General features: G+C 38.1%; 2 protein-coding genes across 4 annotated transcripts in view; one reads left to right on the top strand and one right to left on the bottom strand.

Moving 5' to 3' along the window:
* CFAP54 (cilia and flagella associated protein 54) overlaps window positions 1-22,591 on the bottom strand; it is a 292,859-nt gene that overhangs the window by 177,074 nt on the left and 93,194 nt on the right. For all 3 annotated transcript variants that reach the window (XM_040491156.1, XM_040491155.1, XM_040491157.1), the window contains 4 exons: window positions 17,062-17,198; window positions 13,379-13,526; window positions 10,835-10,990; window positions 5,562-5,684 (listed from right to left, as the gene is read on the bottom strand). In XM_040491156.1, coding sequence (XP_040347090.1) covers window positions 5,562-5,684; window positions 10,835-10,990; window positions 13,379-13,526; window positions 17,062-17,198 — 564 coding nt within the window. The remainder of the gene's footprint in view (window positions 1-5,561; window positions 5,685-10,834; window positions 10,991-13,378; window positions 13,527-17,061; window positions 17,199-22,591) is intronic.
* On the top strand, window positions 11,925-12,590 carry LOC121040575 (40S ribosomal protein S24-like). Its single transcript, XM_040491158.1, has one exon. It carries the CDS (start codon window positions 12,139-12,141, stop codon window positions 12,559-12,561), a length of 423 nt encoding a protein of 140 aa, XP_040347092.1. The 5' UTR covers window positions 11,925-12,138; the 3' UTR covers window positions 12,562-12,590.

Below are 22,591 nucleotides of genomic sequence, written 5' to 3' on the forward strand. Positions count from 1 at the left end.
CTTCCTCTTGACTAATGGAAGCAGGACAGGCCCCTTGGATTTAGTGCACTCTTAAATAATTCTCTTCCCTTCTCACTCTACACACTGTCCCCAGACTACATCATTTAGTTATATTGTTCATTTGAGTCCATATATTAATGATGGCTTTGTCCTTATACATATTTGGCCTCTCTTGAACTCCAAGACGGTAGTTCCAATTATATAATATACACCTCTTTGGATATCCTATTAGCCCCAAAAGTCAATATATTCAAAACTCAGTATCTTTTCTCTCTTTCCCGTACAAAATTACTCCCTCTCCAGAGTCCAACAAAGAGTATTCACTCAACTGCTGAGTCCAGATAGCTGGATTACTGTTGACTCTCCCCTCTTTGCCTTGTATCCCCACATACTCAGTAGTTTTACAGGCTGTCAACTCTATCTCATAAATAACTCTTAAATCCTTTCAATTCTATCTCCCACTTTTTCACACTATAGTAGCCTCCCCTCTTAAGCATGGGGGATATGTTCCAAGACCCTAGTGGATGCCTGAAACCTCAGATAGCACCAATCCTGATATACATGTTTTTTTTTAATACATATGTGCCTATGATAAAGTTTAATTTATAAGTTAGGCAGAGTAATAACAACTACAATAATAAAATAGAACGTTTATAACAGTATACTGTAATAAAAGCCATGTGAGCAGAGTCTCTCTCAAAATATCTTGTACTGTGCTCACCCTTGCCCTTGTGATGACGGGACATGATAAAATGCCTATGTGATGAGATGAAGTGAGGTGGATGACGCAGGCACCACAACACAGCGTTAGGCTACCGCTGACCTTCTGACAACGCATCGGATGGAGGCCCATCTGCTTCCCGATGCAGTTGACCGTGGGTACGTGAAACCACGGAAAGCACAACTGCAGATAAGGGGAGACTGCCATGGTTCAGTTTATCATCTCTCACCCTCTAACTCCCTCCCTGCTTCAGGTCTTATCCCACTCTACTAGCTGTTGTGCCACCAGAATAGTTTCTCTTTTCTAAAATGCAAATTTCATTATGTCATTTCCAGGTTTAAAACCCTTGAATGGCTCTTCTCTGACCTCATTAGAGGGCCATTCATCATCTGGTACCTGTTCACTACTCCACTTTTCAAGGTGACTGAAACACATCCTTCATAATTAAAAATAAATCTGATTCTTCTTTTCCCAAACTTTAAAATGATTTCATATTTTCCCATTGATTACTCTATGAGGCAATGTTAATAATCCTGTATCTGTCAAATATTTTTTTAATATTTGCCTTTAAGCCTTGTTAATAGTGTCTTGCCATAAAAAAAATCTTTTAATTATCATGTAATCTGTTTATCTATCTTTTCCTGTGTACCTTTTAAATTATATGCCCTTTTGAGAAAGGTCTCCTCTGACTTCAAGGCCATACAAATATCCATCTGGACTTTATTTTGTTTATAGTAGGAGGTAGAGCTCTGGCTTTGTTTATTTACAGATGAATAGTCAGTTATACCAACACCTTTTATTAAATAAAATATTTTAATAAATTATCATTTTCCCAATAAATCCAAATGCCACCTTTGTCATATATTAAGTTCTTCTGTAGACCTGGGACTGGCTATTCCTGAACTCTTCTATTCTTCTGAACTATTTGCCTATTACTTTGTTAACACCATTTTTTATTGAAGTGGCCTTATAATAAGTCTTAGTATGTATTGAGAACTTTAAGTTATTCTAATCAGTTTCAGAGAAACCCCATTGGGATTCTGATTAGATCTGTGTTATATTTAAATATTATTTTAGGAAGGATTTATATTTCTATGACATTAAGTCTTCATATTCAGGAACCTGCAGTGGCCCGCCATATGTTCAGATCTTATTTTGTGCCCTTCAGTAGATTTCACAGTTCTTTTATTTGGGTCTTTTAGCACTCTGTTAGGTTTAAAATATTGTATTTTTTCCTCCAAGTTTTTATTTAAATTCCAGTTAACATACAGTGTAATATTAGTTTCAGGTGTACAACTTAGTGATTCCTCACTTACATACAACACCTGGTGTTCATCACAACAAGTGCCCCTTAATCTCCATCACCTATTTAACCCATCCTGGCTCACCTCCCCTCCATCAACCCTCAGTTTGTTCTCTATCGTTAAGAGTGTGTTTCTTGGTTTGCCTTTTTCTCCCTGCCATATTCATATGTTTTGTTTCTTAAATTCCACATGAGTGAAATCATATGGTATTTGTCTTAAAATATTGTATATTATAAAGTGGTATATTTTCTTCTCTCCATTTCTAACCAGTTACTGACAGCATAAAAATACCAGTTTGAAAGCATCTCACAATCATTTTATAAATTCTTTTTTCGATTGTAATAATGTTTACTAGATTCTCATGAGTTTTGGAGACCTGTAACAATTACAGATTAATTTATACTTGTTTTAAAAAATTTTTTAATGTTTATTTATTTTTGAGAGAGAGAGAGTGAGAGAGCTTGAGCAGGGGGAGAGGCAGAGACAGAGAGGGAGACACAGAATCTGAAACTGGCTCCAGGTTGTGAGCTGTCAGCACAGAGCCCAATGTGGGACTAGAACTCACAAACCAGGAGATCATGACCTGAGCTGAAGTCCGACACTTAACCGACTGAGCCACCCAGGTGTCCCAGTTTTTTAATATCATAAAATTTTTCATATCATTATCTATTGCATTAGAGAATCTCTACAAATAATGAATCACACTATTAAGAGTCAGCATCTCTTATACCTGATTTTTAAGGAGACATTTCACGAGTGTTTCTTACAATTATAAACACTTGAATCTGACTTAAAAAATTTTTTTAATGTTTATTTATTCTTGAGGGAGAGACAGCCAGGCGAGAATGGGGTAGAGAGAGAGGGAGGGCAAAGAGAAAGGGAGACACAGAATCCAAAACAGGTTCCAGGCTCTGAGCTGTCAGCACAGACCCTGAGGCGGGGCTCGAACTCACGAGACATGAGATCACACAAGCCATGAGATCATGACCCGAGCTGAAGTCAGATGTTTACCTGACTGAGTACCCAGACACCCCACTTGAATCTGACTTTTTAGCTCATCTGGCCATCTCTGTCATCTGAGTTCATTAACACTTAGTGAAGTAATTAATACACTTGATTGTATTCCTTCTATCTTAAATACTATCTCTTTTTCTTTCTTAGTTTTGCTGAATTAGCCATTTTTCCTGCCTGTTATTCCTCTGTTCATTTTTCCTTCCTGTCAATTTACAAGTCTTACTGTGCTTTATAGTTTTGCACCTAGCTACATTTTCCTGAGACATCTATTTATTTATTTTTTATTTTATCTATTTATTTATTTATTTATGAGAGATAAAGAGGAAGGGAGCAAGAGGGAAGGGCAGAGGGAGAGAGAGAATCTTAAGCAGGCTCCATGCCGAGCATGGAGCCCCATGCAGGGCTCGATCTCATGACCATAAGATCATGATCTGAAATGAAATCAAGAGTCAGACACTTAACCCACTGAGCCACCCAGGCGCCCCTCCTGAGTCATTTTTAAATATATAAAGTCTATTAAGAGAAACTAATAATTTTATAGTATATGTATTTTTTATACTATATGTATTTTTTTTTTTAATTTTTTTTAACGTTTATTTATTTTTGAGACAGAGAGAGACAGAGCATGAACGGGGGAGGGTCAGAGAGAGAGGGAGACACAGAATCGGAAACAGGCTCCAGGCTCTGAGCTGTCAGCACAGAGCCCGACGCGGGGCTCGAACTCACGGACCGTGAGATCATGACCTGAGCCGAAGTCAGACGCTTAACCGACCAAGCCACCCAGGCGCCCCTATATGTATTTTTTTAAAACACACAACATGCACCAAGAATCTCTACCTGCTCTCCTCTCCTTGACCCCAAACAAAATAAAACTTTAAGTTCTAGGTTACTAATAAGTTTTTTCTTTCAAAGATAACATTTCTATTTCAAGAATCCCTACTTAGCATTTATATTACAAAATCCACATCATATCATTATTACCTATTTAATTTTAATAATACATATATTGCAAGGTTCATTGCTCCCATTTTTCCTCCCCTTTTTGTCTTTCCCTTTCTTGGGATTTCTCTTCTGAACCACTTGTCATTTGATGGAGTATCTCCTCAAGTGTTTTCCCCAGATAAGTACATGGGCAGAATACTTTTTAAATGCCTGCACTTCTGAAAAATGTTTATTTTGCCCATAAAAATGAGTGCTATCTTTCCTGGCTATTAGTTTTGGACCTTGGTCTTCTCCGCTCAGGATTCTACAAATGTTGCTCCAGTATTTTAGCTTCTGCTGCTGCTGATAAAAAAGTTTGAAGCTAACGGATTGTCTTTCCATTGCAAATCACCTGTTCTTCGGGTCTCAAAACTACGATTGTTCTTCATATCTGGACTTCAAGAATCTCCCCACCAAGTGTCAACACATATGCTCCTACATTAATCCTGCCTGGGACTTAGGGAGCCTATTCTCTATTTTTTAATTTTCTACCTCCGGAACTCCTTTTGTTTCATGTTAGGACTTCTGGATCTGCCTTCTGAGTTTATCTCTGCATAATTCCATTCTATGCGGTCAGGTATTTCTTGAGCTTCCGGATTTGACTCAAGAAATACCAGTAACCACAATCTTCATCTGTTCAATTTTTTTAATCAAATATTTTTTTGTTCAGTTACAAAAGATCTTTTGCTGTTGTGGTGGTTTTTTTTGACCATTTAGTTGCTTTTCACCACCTTGAAGATTTTCTTTCTTTCTTTTTTTTTTTTTTTTTCCAAGTTACCTCTGGTCTTTTCCAATATAGTGAGAGTAAAAACCACAATTAATCTGGTGTTTATCCTGCCCCTTGGAGTTCTGAGTCCTCTTAAGTGAGTTATTATTTTTCTCTTCCTGCTAATGACTATCCTCCCTCAGTATCTACACAAACAAGATTACAGAAGCGTCTCCAGCAGTGGTAAACCAGTGGGTGATGGAAAGAATATGACGTTCTGCTCCTGAGGTCAGAAAAACAAATCATGACTTATTTGCTAAGGTAAAGGTAAAAGTCTCTCTGTTTCAAGACCCTCACTGAAGCAAACTTAAAGTGATGGATCAAATCAGCCCACCAATGCAGTATTCTTCCAGATCCCTGACCAAATCACAAAAATCCTGTGAAAACCATATAAAATATGCAGACACAGATAAGGCCCTTCTTTGAAGAATTTCACTGGATTGAGACAACTGAAGCCTTTGAAGAAACACACAATGTGGGCCTCTGAGCCAAGCAATGAAGATAAATAAGCCTACCTCTTGGACTCTGATTTCTTGGCTCTTTCTCGCTTCCAAGGTGAATGAAGTCCCATAAAATTGTGCTCTTTTCCACCCTTTCCCCTGGCCTAAGAGACACCCTTCAGGCTTTACCAACTGACCCACTCAGGCAACTTTTGAGCTAAAATGCTTTGTAGGTACTAGTTTTTAAAGTATTTTTAAAAGTTAATTAAAAGTAGCTTTCTAAATCATTGCTATTCCTGAGTTTTATGATATGAGGCAAAGAATAAGATAAATACCTTTGTTATGTAGAAGACACAGCAAGCTATCATGTGCTGTACACTTTCAAAACTTGCAAAATGTTTCTTTGAGTGGACAATGTTTGGTAGTCCCTGCAAAACCACCACACACTTTATCAAGATCTAAAAAACAGAAGCAGAAGAGTTTCTGTTGACAAATAGCCTCACCCATTACAAAATGTCCTATTCAAATCACGCAAGTTTTAAGCCATCAAGTCTTATTATTTTCAATAATTATCAATGAATTGTTTCTCATGTATAAAAGAATGTACTCTGAGATAAAATTAATATATTCAATTTCAGATGAGTCTCTCATCTAAAGTAACTTGAAAACTAGTATAGAGGATAAAATAAGTATTCAGCAATTACAAACCAAAGCACATTTTGACAAGTGCCATAAAAATTATCGGCAGAATATTACATATACAAGACACTAAAAACACACCCACACTTAGGAGGACCTTAAAAAAACATATAGAGAAGGAGGTACCATATTAAATATAAAGTGATACCAGGTACTTGAAATAATAGTTTCTTTTAAAATTAAAACCAAGCATTCATATCCCAAGAAATCTATCCATATCAGCATTTACTTCCTAGTCTCCTTACTTCATATTATATGATCCTGAATTTGGTCAAGAGCTAGACAATTAAGTTTAGTTTTCTTTTTTTTTTTTTTTTTATTATTTTCTTTTTAATTTTTTTTTCAACTTTTATTTATTTTTGGGACAGAGAGAGACAGAGCATGAACGGGCGAGGGGCAGAGAGAGAGGGAGACACAGAATCGGAAACAGGCTCTCACCATCAGCCCAGAGCCTGACGCGGGGCTCAAATTCACACACGGACCGCGAGATCGTGACCTGGCTGAAGTCGGACGCTTAACAGACTGCACCACCCAGGCGCCCCTAAGTTTAGTTTTCAATACTGTTGCCCTGTTCTGAGCAACATTACTGTCAGAAAAGTAGAGCTGAGATTGCATCAATCTATTAGTCATCCAGATTATCAAAGGACAAATTAACATATGGATATTGGTCTTTTGTGAGCACACTAATTGCTTCAAGCCACCATTCTAACAATATTATTAGTATTGTTACTATACACCTATGAGTATTTTTTAATGCTTCTTTAATTCCTCCCCATCATCACCTGCCTCCACCCTACTATACCATATCTCCAAATCATGTTAGCAACCCAGTAATTTTGTAGTTTTCTCCAGGATCTTATAATCATATACATACATCTAAATACATAAACATACATAGAGGGAGGGTTAATGTTATGTTACAAAATGGGATGTATAAACACTTGTTTGAACTGTGCATTTCTCCTTCATCCATGTCTTATGAAAAATTACTCCAAGTCTACAGGTATAGCTCAAATTCATTATTGCCAATGGCTGCATAATATGATTTAGTGTGGAACAACCATCATTTATTCAGCCATTTCCAGAATCTCCATGTTGCACTCTTTCACAGCTGATGTTTTACAATCTGGTATACTGGCCATCCTCCTACTACTACACTGCCTCTTTGTCTTTAGCTCTTTTTTTAAATTTTTTCAATGTTAATTTATTTTTGAGAGACAGAGAGAGACAGTGTAAGTGGAGGAGGGGCAGAGAGAGAAAGAGAGACAGAATCCAAAGCAGGCTCCAGGCTCTGAGCTCTCAGCACAGAGTCTGATGTGGAGTTCGAACCTACGAACTGTGAGATCATGACTCAAGCCAAAGTCGGACGCTTAACTGACTGAGCCACCCATGTGCCCCTGTCTCCAGCTTTTTTGCTATCACCCAAATGGCCATAATAAACACCCTTATAAATGCTCAGTTGCCAATATGAGTGGCAACTGAGATACCAGCTTTGATGGTACCTAGTGAGGATGAAGCACCATCTTCTAGGGCAAAGTATACACTCTAAATCAATGACAGTTACATGGCACTATGCCCCCAGTAGGTGGAACACATGGATCTGGGAACCAAGGACCAGAACCAGGAGCAGCATCTTACTAACTGGGGATTTTATTCTATGGGATAAATTACTAATAGAGGGGTTGCTGTGTCAAGTATATTTATTTTTAATTTTAATTAAAATTAGATTTAGTTTAATGACAATTAAGATTGTTTTACCAAACTCCAAAGCCTACAACAATTCACATGTCCCCCATCAATGAATGAGAGTGCCTTTGCCCCACACCCTGACCAGGAAGAGGAGTTACAGATCTTTGCAATTCTGTCAACAGTATTACGTTAGTCATTTAATGTACATTTCTTGGGATATTCAGAGTTTGAGCATCTTTTCATGTTTCTTGGCCACTTGGATTTGCTCTCCTGTAAACTGCCTATTCATGCCCTGTGGCCATTCTTTTACTAAGTGATTGTCAATTTGTAAGACTTTTTGTTATATATACTTATCCTTGTCAGGGTTGGACACTTTTTCCAAATCTATAAATTTTCTACTATCTTTGTCATGATCCCTTTTGTCACACATAGGCTGCCACAAATATAGTCAATATTTCTTATCTTTCTTGTTATTTCTAAGAGTTTTGTGTTTATTTTACATTTAAATCTTTAGTACATCTGGACTTTTTATATATGGTCCAATATAGGTGTCAAACTCTATTTTCTTTCAGATGAATATCCATCCATATCAGATGAATAAATGGTTCACTACCATTGACCAAAAATATCTATTCTCTTCTGACTGAATTGGAATGCCAATTCGGCCATATATTATATTCTCATACATATTGAGGCCCATTTCTAGAATCTCCTCTCTGTTTCACTCACTTTTCTATTCCAAACAATACAATTTAATTAGAAACTCCTTTCTTTTAAAAAAATATTTTTTTTACATTTATTTTTTTTAAACTATTTTTTTAATGTTTATTTATTTTTGAGAGAGAAAGAGACACAGCATAAGCAGGGGAGGGGCAGAGAGAGAGGGAGCCACAGAATCCGAAGCAGGCTCCAAGCTCCGAGCTGTCAGCACAGAGCCTGACACAGGGCTCAAACCCACGAACTGTGAGATCATGACCTGAGCCGAAGTCGGATGCCCAACCGACTGAGCCACCCAGGTGCCCCTAGAAATTCCTTTCTTAAGGCTTTTCCTCAGAGCTATAACCTATTCTCTGAGCTATAGCTAAAGGCATTCTAAACCAGTGGGATGCTACAGGATGACAGTGGATTATCTTGAACTCAACCAATTGAGCACCAGTTGCAGCTGCTGGCCCCAATGTGGCATCCTTGCTAGAGGACAGTAAAAGCCATGCATTGTCATGGCTAATATTTTCTTTTCTATCCTGTGAGGAAGAAGTACCAGAAAAAGTTCCCATTCATACTGGGAAGACAAAAGTATATATTTAGCATCTTGCCCCAGGGCAATGGTAACTCTCCCACCCTCTGACATATTTTATGAAAGGACCTGAACACTCTGGACATTTCTCAAAACAAAACATGGGACCAGTACATCAATAACACTTACAAAAATGTTAATTGGACATAAAAAGCAAGAAAAGGCAAGTACATTAAAGACCCTGATAGGATACATGCCTTCCAGAGGGTAGGAATAAACCTGATGAAGATTCAGGAAACTACCACATTAATGAAATATCTCGGGTGTGCTGAAACAAACTCCCTACCCCAGAGTAGGTCTGACATCTGGCATCTCTCACCTCTAAGAAGAAAGGACAATGCCTTTGGGTTCGGAAGAAAGCATATTCCACACTTGAGAATACTGCTTTACATTCAATCTACAAATGACATGGAAGGCTGCCAACTATGAGTTGAGATTTTGGATTTTAGAAGCAGATCTCCCAAGCAGCTGAGCTTAAGGGAATACGGAAGAAGGAGCATGTCTGTGTTCCAGTATAGCCATTCCAAGGCAAATATTTGTTAAATTACTTAAGTCCTCTGGTTAGTTTTCTCCATGGTGAATTAAAAATTTTTATGCTTTGCATGAGATCACTCACATCTTCTTGGTTCTCAAAATCTGAGTTGACGATGATGATGATAATGATGACAACAATGATGATGATGAAAACTTTCTATAAGTATCTGCAGTAAAACCTTACCTCTCTCATTACTTCCCTGTGGTAGGCAGGATTCTAAAACAGTCCACAAGATGTGGACTCCCTGGTGTACAAGCTCTGTTATAATCCTTTCTCCTTACATGTGGGTAGGACCTGTGAATGTGATAAGATCTTCTCTCTCATGACTACATTATGTTATATAAGACTTCATGAATATTATAGGAACTCTCCTGATGGTCTTGAGGAAGCAGACTGCCACGTTATGGAGAAGACCATGTGGCAGGGAACTGGCGGTGAGCTTTCAGGAGCTAAGGACCTCCTATCATACAAGCACAAGGAAATAAATTCTCTCAACAACCAGTGAGCTTGGAAAAGGCTCCAGAGCCTCAGGTGAGATCACAGCTCTGGCCAACACCTTGATTTCAGCCTGAAGAGACCCTAAGCAGAAGACCCAACCAACCCATTTCCAGCCTCCTGTCCCACAGAAACTATGAGATACATTCACTATGGTGATTTGTTAGGAAGAATAAACAACTAATATAACCCCTTCACCCAGCTCTCCCTTATTCTTTTTCCATAAATTCCAGTTTCTCCATCACCAAGACACCCAAGTAATTTTTCTTGGGTCATTCGCCAATTTTTTCCCCAGATGATGGCTTTAAAAATATGTTAAGGGGGCGCCTGGGTGGCGCAGTCGGTTAAGCGTCCGACTTCAGCCAGGTCACGATCTCGCGGTCCATGAGTTTGAGCCCCGCGTCGGGCTCTGGGCTGATGGCTCAGAGCCTGGAGCCTGTTTCCGATTCTGTGTCTCCCTCTCTCTCTGCCCCTCGCCCGTTCATGCTCTGTCTCTCTCTGTCCCAAAAATAAATAAAAACGTTGAAAAAAAAATTTAAAAAAAATATGTTAAGAATAAGCATTGATGCTTCTAACATTACAAAAGCATACAAATTGAAATGACTTAAAAAATCTAGAAAAACAGATTGCCAGTATTTAAACATGGACAGCAATGGGGCTGAATGTTTTCAGAGAAACACATTTGAGCCTTTATGTTTTATTTATGTCTGTTCGCCCAGATATAATTTAAATTATTAAAATGTTTTTCAGTTAACTCATGAAATTTCATAACACTTGTCTTTGACCTATTTGTACATTATGAGAGATACATTGCTTTTCATTTTCCAAAATGCATTGTTGAATTGCCTTTGTAAAAAATATCCTTATTTTTAAGGGGGTGGGGTGAATATGCTTACCTGTACAACAGGTACCAAAACAACATTGTGGTAGATTATAGGAGCAAGGAGGCCATAACACTGAGTCACAGCTTGAAGGGCATAACTGGAATCATTTAGGTAGTTGCTAAGGTCCAATGCCACTAATATTCTCTCACATTCAATTAATCTAGCAATCTGTAAAGAAACAGGTATTGTTACCGGAAAGGAACATCAGGTGCTTAATTAATGTGCCTCTAAGGAGAAGAAAGGGTAGGAAATGTGATCCTGCCGGTTTAACAACACATTGGTATGTTGAAATGCTGGTATGAAGAAAATCTAAACTCAAGAACAACTCTAATTTCCCAATAATGCTACATATGGATAATACCATCTTAGAATTAAACTTTAGAATATTTTGTAAAACAATAGAAATACCACTAGTAATGAAAAAGGAACTAATCTTTTTTAATTGGTAAAATTAAAACGTGGCTATATTTTAATGTTAGAAAAAATCTAGCTTTTTCAAAACATAAAGTATAACAAATAATAATTAAAATATTATATCTCTGTAATATTGTCCCTCACTTGATTAACAGTCCCATTTTCTTTCTGGATTTGTGAAAAAAAAAATGATGAATCTTCAATAGACCAAACTAATCTTCTATTATACTTGTGCTACTTAAATAAAAATGGTAGTGAAATAGAAAGTTAGGCTTTTGTGATTAAATGTTACTTAAAAATAATAAGAATCTTATCTTACTTTTCCTTTCCCTTTCCTGGAGGAAGATTTCATTATTTTTCTATATATACCTATAAAATAACATACACAGAAAACCGGCATTGAGAAATTTCCATAGAGTAAGTTATTACTAGAATGGTAGTCTAGCATTCTGGAATTCATTGATTGAAGTACTTAAAGCCTGACTTCATTTTCAGACTGGATGCTGAAAGAAGAAACTAAGGGCAACACATAAAGAACAGGATGATGGTTATGAGTGCTTGGGCTCTGTAAGACCATGAACTTTCCCTGGACAAAAGCGTCATGTTTTTTTCATTTTTGGATCCATAGACACTGCCATGGTCTCATGTAACAATTTATTGGTTGATTAACTAATGAATAAATGCAAGGGTAGGAAAAAGCAACTGTGAAAAACAAACACACGGGAAAAGCCTCTATGTAGCTAAAGTGAGTAAAGAAGGAAAGAGGGAGAGGGACAAAGAGTGACACTCAATCTAGAATGGAAAAAATAGCAAAGGATTGTTATTAAAAGCAAGAGCATTATAAGATTGCAAAGGTACACACAGCAATGCTGATAACCACCCTGAGAATCCATCAGTAGAATATGGGTTACATTCCTGCCTCTGTACAGGAATGCAATATAAAAATTAAAAAGAATTTGGTATGGAAACATAGGGTCATTGATATTCTTCACCCCAGAAAGGCAACAGTACCTGAGATAGAAATTCAGGAAAAACAAGCCAAAGTGGACAAGATCACACCAGATGCTATCTTTGTATTTGGATTCAGAACCCATTTTGGTGGTGGCGAGACAACTGGCTTAAGCATAATTTATTGTTCCTTGGATGATGCACAGAAAAATGAACCCAGGCATAGACTTGCAAGACATGGCCTGTATGAGAAGAAACAGACCTCCAGAAAACAGGGAAAGGACCATAAGAACAGAATGAAGAAGTCAGGGGGACTGCAGAAGCCAAGGTTGGTGCAAGCAACAAGTGAGCCAGAGATTGGACAACAGAAGGAATAAAGGTTCCACAGTGACTTTATCTGTGGTGATTGTGCAGATTTTTCATGAGAGGATTAATAAACTAAGAACTTAAAAAAATAAGGGGTGCCTGGCTGGCTCAGTCGGTTAAGCATCTGACTTCGGCTCAGGTTGTGATCTCACAGTTTGTGGGTTCGAGCCCCACATCAGGCTCTGTGCTGACAGCTCAGAGCCTGGAGCCTGATTTGGATTCTGTGTCTCCCTCTCTCTCTGCCCCTCTCCAGCTCGCACTCTGTCTCTCTCTCTCTCTCTCTCAAAAATAAATAAACATTAAAAAAATTTTTTTAAAAAAAGAATTTAAAAAATAAGAATTTGGTAAATTGATATGTACCTGCATGAAAACATGTATAAGATAAATTATTAAAAATGTTAAGTAGGCAAATTATGGAATAGCAAGTAGATTGTGAAAGCATTTTTGTAAAAAAAATTTTTTAAATAATAATTTGCCTATGCATATTTTTATAAATCAGATATCATAAAAAAAAACAGAGAAAACAAACTCATAGTATTTTTAGGAGCAATAAAATTACAATAGATTTCACTTTATACCTTATCATTTTTTGAATATTTGAAATTTATACTACTTTTACAGAGACAAAAAAGATCAATTGAAAAGAAGAAAAATATATATGAACTCGGGCCTATGAAACCTATTTGGAATATCAAATAAACCTGCACAATCATAAAATGATCTCTCAGTCTATCCACAAATCAGGATACACAATCCCGAAAGAACTTGAAACATCAAGAAACAAATAAAGGGAAATTGGCACATTTTCAGTCCCTTTAATTCACTTACTTGTTGAGAGGGGAAAATCTCATTGCCTTTAATATTATCACAGAAAAGATTTTCTTCTTTAATTTTAATGTCACTTGTTACAAAAATATTTCTAAGGAAAAGGTATAAGAGGATTGAAGAAGTCTCTGCCAAAATATCTGAATGTAATCTGCAAAAGGAAGTAAATGCTGTCACAGGCATAAACATAAAATGATCATGTAAACATGCATTTTTAGATTGATAGGTTCTTAATATCTACACAATAACAGCAAAAATCTGTGGAACAACTTCTCTCATACAGCTGTTTAAAATTAAAGACTATGTTTAACAACAAGTTCACAGCTAAGAAAACTAAGGTGCTGACATATATCAGAGACAAATAAAAATAAATATTGGCAAAATTTTCTGGTTCTATTATGTAAACTTCTTTTCTATCAATATAATTAAATCACTATAGATCTTCAGAAGCATAATATTTCAATTAATAAAGTTTCTGAAAATAAGGGTCATTTATAGCAAAATCAGCCATGGGTAAAGAGGAAAGGAGAAAGATTGAGGCAGAGAGAAAAGGAAGAAAGGAGGCAGAGTCTTAATAACTCTTAGATTATTTCTAATTATCTTTCCTAAATTGCAGTCAACAGTGCCAAACATTGGCAAAACTGTGAAATCTGCAGTCTTCAACTTTGTTTCCAATATTCCCTTCCTTGTTCTCAGCCTTACTTGGTGACGAACCCTCCCTTCTAAGTTTCAGGTCCCTCCGCCCTCCCCACCCTCTATCTCTAAAAAACAGGAAAGGATCTGACATCAGTAATTCATACTTGAAGATGATCTGTTTTACCACCATGTTAAATGCTGAAATTATATTTGCTAGGAGAATTTTAGTTCTTCCGTTCCTGCAACCCACACTGAACTCTTTCTTTGTCCACATGACATGTGCAATGCGTCCAGGCTATTGCCTTCTCCTGGTTCTGTCTCCTTCCCTATCCAGCTCAGACCTCTCTAACACTTTAGATTTTACACCCCTTATTTTATGCCATAATCAGTGTGCCTGACCTTGCATAGACGTCACTTTCCAATTTTTCTGGTAACCTCTGATAACCTCTGGTTATCCTTAATGTCTCCTTGTTCATATTCCTGAGAGCAGATGTTCTAAACCCCCTGTTCTCCACCCCATGAGCTCCTATACCCTCCAGGCTCTACCACCATGATGTCATTATCATGTGAATTTGTTTGTTTCTCCCCCTGCACTGTCTCCACTTCCTCCACTCTTCAAAATGTTTTCCTTAAGCCTGCCTTCCCCCTCATTGTTCTGCCATTGTCCTCTTCTCTTTACACCAACTTCACATCAGTGACCTTAGCTAATTACAATTCTCCATTTCCATTTACTTCTTACCCAACTGCAAAAGGTTTCTGGCCCATCACACCACAAAACTAGCTCTCTTGAACTCATCAACGGCCTCCTAATTGCCAATTCTAAAAGTCACCTCTTGGGGCACCCGGGCAGCTCAGTTGGTTCAACATCTGACTCTTGATTTTGGCTCAGTTCATGATCCCAGGGTTGTAGGATTGAGCCCTGTGTCGCTGAGCATGAAGCCTGCTTAAGATTCTCTATTTCCCTCTGCCCCTCTCCCCAGCTCGCTCTCTCTCTCTCTCTCTCTCTCTCTCTCTCTCAAAATATAGGGGGGAAAGCTTCCTCTTAGTTTTTATTCTATCCAACTTCTCCGTAGCACTTCTTTTTGAACAACTCCTCTGCCTGACCCTGCACTAGCATTTAACACTGCTGACCAGTCCTCCCGGGTGATATTCTCACTTTCCTTGGCAATGTACTTTTCCAGAGTTTCACCTCCTGGACTGTTCCTTTTTGTCAAAAAAGTTCTGACAGTTGGGTTTTCTTAATGTATTTATTTTTGTAATGTAAGGGTCTGCCTTAAGCTTTGATTGCCAAAGCATCCACTTCAAAGAGGCATTTACTTCAAAGATGGCTATCTCGAATAAATACATTGCCAGTCACACAACTAGCTAAAGAGCCAGGCCACCTCCCTCACTGAGGCTCCTCTGTTTTAGAAATCTTAGTGGATTTTGATAAATGACAATTTGGGCCACTGTTTTTTCTCTTCCCTTGTTTTAAATTCCCACTCTTACTTTTTAAATTCAACAACAAAGAGTGAGCCCATGAAACCCTAGGCACCCACCCTGGACCTCAATAAAAGCAGAACCCCAGGCCCATGCTGGCTCTCTCTCTTCACCTATGAACTTGCTGTGGGGCCCCAAGTATGCCATGTAATTTCCAGATCCTGTAAGTAATAAACCTCTATTTTTTTTTTCAAACTTTCTGGATGTTTATTGCTGAAGGGTGCCTCACAATCATAATAAGAACCATAAAGGCTGGTTCAGATACAACACTGACTACTGGTAGGCTGAGACGAGCACAAACTATTTTCAGTATCCTTCCTTGGTTCCATTTCCTGCTTCAGCCTCTTAAACGTAAGTAATGCCCAGCATTTAATTCCAGCTTCTATCTTTTCTGCTAAACAGTTAGTCCCTGGGAGATAGCTCTCATTGTCAAAATTTCAATGATGACCTCATGGACAATTTCTCAATCTATCTCTAGCCTTGACCTCTCTCCTGAGTGTCAGCACTAAATATTCAACTACCTGCTGGGCATCTCATATCCACAAAGGCAACCTGTTGGAAAACTAAACTCAAAATATTTCCTGTCGAATTCATTATCTCCTCCAAAGACTTATCCCACCTCTCTCATTCCCCTAGTACCCATCATAGGTCTGCCAGTCAGGTAACAACGGCAATCCCAGTAAGCTTCACTACTTCCATTCTCTTGTCCCCACATCACATAAAACCTTCCAAGCCCCGTCTCTTCCTCTTCTGAAATGCCTCTCAAATCTATCCTACACAACACCTAGCATCCTTGTACATGGTAAATGCTAAGTCTACAGTTGTTTCATTGAATGGAATTCTACTTTTACGTGAATAAGCACTATCAATGCCTTGCCTCCACCAGCATGTGCATTTAAGGTCACTATCTTTAACTGATGAATAAAGGGTTTTGTCTTCTTAGGAAAGGAATTTCAGGTATTATTAACAAGTAGGTAAAGGAGATTGTTGTTTTTGAACTTGTTGTTGAGACAGCCTAAAATCACACCAATGCTCATTTCTGAGGCTGCTCTTAATCTTTGCTCTTTTAAGAAAAAGCAACTATAAAGCAAAGGATGGCCTGTGGTTTTATATGACCCATACCAACCTATTTGCAGTTCCTGATGGTCTAATCCTGGGAGCTTCTTCAAGCAAAGAAAAAGTCTTTTAAACCTAATAGTCCACCCATCACACCATAACTATTAACCCCAACCTGACCGCTCTCTGTTATAAAAGTCCCCAAAGCATATTTGTGTTTTACAGTATAACTGACGTTATCTTGATTAGTAGTTGGTATTTTTTTTTTCTATAGCCCTCATTACCTTAACTTCAGAATGCATCTAAATGTCTCCTGTGCTTTTTCTTATTCTACCAAAGAAGTTTCTAACAAGGACTCAAGAACTTGGGATGTGTATGCTTATTACAACACCTATTAAAAATAGCTTTACATTGACTATCTTAACATGAAATTGAAAATGAATTATAGGCTTTGTATACAACATCCATATTTTTCAATAAGCAAATTAATATTTTAAAAGAATATTTCTAATTACCTTCTCTGTGTAATAGTCATTATATTGCTTAAGCAAATAACAGATTGTTCATCATGATGTGGTGAAGCAACAAAATAATCCCAAACTGGTGAGAAAACCTTCTTAGCCAACTCATAGTTACCAATCTGATAGGCAACCTACAAGAAAAAGTACATTATCATACATTATATTTTTATTGGTAAAATGTATCTTTTAAACAGGAATTCTGATAAGGTCTGTTCACACACTAATTTCATACATAGTTGTTCACATTTGCTGTTTTGTTCCACGGGGCCACAGTAAGGTATCGATGGCCACTGGCAAGGGAGACAGACACATTTTGAAATCTCTTTTATTTCTAAATTGCATGGAAATTTGAAACTCTGTAAGGATGTTTCAAATTCTCATAAGCAAAACAAAGATCACATCTGAGCCAAATTAATTTCATTTCCATCCATCTCGGCAGTGCACTCCATTTATTACAGACACTGTTATAATGAACAATCTGTTCCAAGAGAAACAATCAGATTTCCCAAACCCAAAATATGAAATATACTTCATTCTTTTCTGGTTCTGACTGACACTTTCAGAGCTTTTGTGCAACAAAGGGTTCACAGCTGAAAAGAGTGAAAAATAACACAGAGATGCTTCCAAAAGACGATGATATGTTTTGTTTTTGTTTTTGTTTTGAGAGAGAGAGAGACAGAGTGCAAGTGGGGAAGGGGCAGAGAGAGAGGGAGACACAGAATCCAAAGCAGGCTCCAGGCTCCAGCTGTCAGCATAGAGCCCAACGCAGGGCTTGAAGCCACAAATGGTGAGATTATGACCTGAGCCAAAGTTGGACGCTTAACCAACTGAGTCACCCAGGTGCTCCAAGGCCATGATATGCTTTTAATTTGACACATTCAACATTAGGCAAAATAACTGATTTCACTGGTAAAATATAGAAGCTCGAGAGAAGAAAAATCATCAACTTACCTATTTCTTTTGGTAGAATATATTTCTTTAAAGATATTCCTTAAAATCATTCTATTCAAATATTTACAACAATATGAAATCTCACCACATAAGTTACGTGCTGCTTCAAATTCTTAATGGAAGCAGGTAGGATATAAAGTACAAACTAATTAAGTATGTAAATGGCATGTTGCTAGAATATAGTCCACTCAAAGGAATAATTTACAGGGCCAGAACTTTTTCAATCTGCCAACTCCACCCTCATAATCAACCAACCAGTAAAATGTTACGAAGTTTCTACTCTGCACTAACCACTGTGAGGATAGGTTCTTCAAAGCTTAAAATGACCTTATATGCCATTAAACTCTAATCAAGTTACAAACATAAAACACCTGAAATCACCAGAAAAACTACAAAGGATAACATAATAACTGTGGAGGCTTAGAAAAGGAGAAATTAGGGCTTCAAAAAGGAGTCTGGGGGCACCTGGGTGGCTCAGTCGGTTGAGCGTCCGACTTCGGCTCAGGTCACGATCTCACGGTCCGTGAGTTCGAGCCCCGTGCCGGGCTCTGGGCTGATGGCTCAGAGCCTGGAGCCTGCTTCCGATTCTGTGTCTCCCTCTCTCTCTGACCCTCCCCCGTTCATGCTCTGTCTCTGTCTCAAAGATAAGTGAACGTTAAAAAAAAAAAAAAAAAAAAAAAGGAGTCTGTGCTTGAGTTGAACCCTAAGGCAGGGATAAGGTTCACATGGGCACAGTTGAGACAGAACCTGAAAAGGGTCCAATAGTGAAAATCATCACAGAACATTTAGGAGAAACTGAAAAGACAGGTCGGAATTTGAAGAAAAGCAGAAAACATGATGGACAGGTAAAATGGGATATGATTTCAGAAGGTCTTAAAATTCAGGTGGAAGTACTTAAAGATGTCAAGTACTAGTCTGAGCACTTTGTATGCATTACTGTATTGACACCCCATTTCATTTTTATGAAGTGAACTCTATGACCATTCCTATTTTTCAGATGAGGAAACTGAGGGATTAAGAAGTTAAATAATTTGTACAGAGCCTGATATTCAGTAAAAATAGTAGAGCCAAGACCTAGAACGGTGGATGAGGTCACTTCACTGGCTGCATTGGTCAAATGAAGGAGTTGGGAGTTGGACTAGGTGGTCACTAAAACACCATATAATTCTAACACTTACCACGGAAATTAATAACAGATGATGTGTAATTGAGTTGGGTGAAATTAAAATTGGATGTTCTTTCCTTTTAAAACATATGCTTCTAAAAATAATGTCATTTATTCAATTAGTGGACATTGTAAAACAAGAAAAGATACGATGATAAAACTAAGGTTTGTAACTTCATGAGTTTTTGTGGGTTAACAGAGCAGTGCCATGGTATAAGATGGTGAGCTTACAGATTTTAGAGATGGGGTGAGAGTAAAATAAGAGAAAAAAGCACCAGAAAACTAATGAAATAATTAAGTACAGTAGAGACGCTCCTTGATACATGATCCTCACGTGTCTTCCCAAGCTCCACACTCAGTTTTCTTCCCCACATTCCTTTTCAGTTGCCTTTGCAAGCTCCTACTCTTTTCCCCAATCTCTTTACGCTGGCAATGTCCCAGGGCTCAGTCTTTGGACCTCTTCTCTCTTCTGTCTGCACTTATTTCCTTAGTGGAATAATCCAGCCCCATGGCTGTGCCACATGACTAATCTCAAATCCTTCTCCTGCCCAGACCTCTCTCCCATGTTCCAGATTCATATATCTAACTGACTATTCAACAATTCTCCCTGAATATCTAATAAACATCTTACCACAACATGTCTCAAAATGAATTTCTGATTTCCCTCTGCCCCAAATCTATACCACCCACAGCACTCCTGAACTCAGTTGATGTCAAGTCTATCCTTCCAGTTAGTCCACTAAACATCTTAGAGTCATCTTTTCTTTTTCTCTTTATATTATTTCCACTAGGAACTCTTGTTAACTCCTCCTTCAAAACATATCCAGAATCTGACCACTTCTCACCACATCAACTATTATCACACTGGCCAAGCTACCACCATCTCTCATTGGGTTGCAGTAATAGAGACATCCCTCTGCTTCCATGCCTGTCCTATTATGTTCTATTCCCAACACAGCATCCAGGGTGAGACTTTGAAAACAGAAGTCATATTATGTCATCCCACTTCTCATAAAAAAAAAAAAAAAAAAAAAAAAAAACCTTTCAATGGTTGTTCATTTCACTCAAAGTAAAAGCCAAAGTTCTTCTTTTTTTTAATTCTTCTTTTTTAATTTAATGTGTAATTGAGTTGGGTGAAATTAAAATTGGATGGTTCTTTCCTTTTAAAACATATTCTTCTAAAAATAATATCATTTATTCAATTAGTGGACATTGTAAAACAAGCAAAGATACCATGATAAAACTATGGTTTGTAAATTCACAACTTTTTGTGGGTTAACAGAGCAGTGCCATGATATAAGATGGTGAACTTACAGATTTTATTTAAATCCAAGTTAGTTAACATACAGTGTAATAATGATTTCAGGAATAGAATTCAGTAATTCGTCACTTAACATATCACACCCAGTGCTCATCCCAACAAGTGCCCTCCTTAATGCCCCTCAACTCTTTAGCCCTTTCCCCCACCCAACACCCTGCCAGCTGCCTTCAGTTTGTTCTCTGTATTTAAGGGTCTCGTATGGTTTGTCTTTCTCTCTGTTGTTATATTATTTTTGCTTCCCTTCCCATATGTTCATTTGTTTTGTATCTTAAATTCCACATGAGTGGAATCATAGGATATTTATCTTTCTCTGACTGACTTATTTCACTTAACATAATACACTCTAGTTCTATCCACGTTGTTGCAAATGGCAAGATTTCATTCTTTTTGATCACCGAGTAATATTCCAGTGTGTGTGTGTGTGTGTGTGTGTGTGTGTGTGTGTGTGTGTGCATGCCCATTCATCAGCTGATGGACATTTGGGCTTTTTCCATACTTTAAAAGCCAAAGTTCTTACAGTGGCCTAGAAGTCTTTTTCTGCTCACCCACCCATCTACTTACCTTTTACCTCTCTAACCAATTCTTTTATTCTCCATGGGTCTCTCTGCTCCAGTCACAATGGCCTCCTTGCTGTTTATCAAACATAGCAGGTAAGACTCTGAAAACTATAGGGCTTTTGCTCTAGCTCCTTCTGCAGAATTTTCTTTCTCCTGCGAGCCCCTCCCTTGCCTCCTTTAAGTCTCTGCTTAAATCTCACCTTCTAGATGAGGCCTTCCCTGATCACCCTATTTGATACTGTGAACTACTTTCCCTTCTCTCACCTCACACTTCTAATTCCTCAGAACATACTCCACTTTTTCTTTCCATAGAACTTATCTTGTAACATAGATAACTTACTTATTTACTGTGTTGTTTATTACCTATCTCTTATCATAGCATTTTGTTGACTTTGCTTAGAGCAGTGGTTCTCAAAGTATGGTCCCTGGACCATCAGTATAACCATCACCTAAGAACTTGTTGGAAATGGAAAATTCCAGGCCGTACCCCAGACCTAGTGAGTAAAAAATTCTGGTGGTAGGACACAACAATCTGTTTAAGAAGCACTCCAAGATGCACACTCAAGGTTTATAATCACTAGCCTGGAGCATTGCCTAGCACAGAGAAAGCACACAATAATAACATGTTAAACAAAATTTAAAATCTTTTTTCCTGGTAATTTTCCTACATTCACAGAAGAGGGCATTCAATAATTGTACTACAACACAGTTGACTAGCCCAGGGTGAGTGCCTGACCCAAGGTGGGTGCTTTATAGCACCTTGTGCAAAGCAAAATGGACCCCCACCCAAAGTGTGGCTCTGCTGTCTAGGCTGATGGCACTACATGTACCAGAAGAATTTGAGAGAAAGTTTATTACTCACACAAGGGGCTCCCAGGGAATGTTGGACAGGCACAAGCAGGCCTGGGAAGGAATGGGCTGGGCTTTGATTAGTGCTTGGGGGTGGGAAGGGGTAGGAATGGGGAAAGCTGCTGCCAGCTGGGAGATTTACATTTCCTGTCAGCACCAAAGGTAAGCTCATAGACCTCCTATCAGCCTGCCTATGTATGAAACCAAAGGGAAAAAGAGGGTGAGATTTAAAAACAAGTCAGTGGTCAAACAAAAAAGAGATCAGATTCATTATATTTGGTGGATCACTCAGAATCTCTTTCCTAGGAATCTGGAATCCAGATTAGGAGGCAACCAGGTAGCCTCTCTTTATACCTGAAATTGAAGGATATATAAAAATACAGGAGATGCCATTTTTTCCTTCAGAGATGGAGAAGTAAAGCAAGTCAGTCTTTTAGGGGCATCTGGGTGGCTCAGTCAGTTAAGCGTCCAACTCTTGATTTGGATTCAGGTCATGACCTCACAGTTAAGGGATTGGGCCCTGAGTTAGGCTCTGTGCTACTTGGGATTCTCTCTCCCTCTCTCTCTGCCCCTCCCCCATACTTGCTTGCACCCTGTCTCTGAAAATAAATAAATAAACATTAAAAAAGAAAGAAAGAAAGAAAGAAAGAAAGAAAGAAAGAAAGAAAGAAAGAAAGAAAG

This window comes from Herpailurus yagouaroundi, unplaced genomic scaffold (genome assembly GCF_014898765.1).
Source record: "Herpailurus yagouaroundi ecotype Mexico unplaced genomic scaffold, PumYag 182, whole genome shotgun sequence".
NCBI classification, from domain to species: Eukaryota; Metazoa; Chordata; class Mammalia; order Carnivora; family Felidae; genus Herpailurus; species Herpailurus yagouaroundi.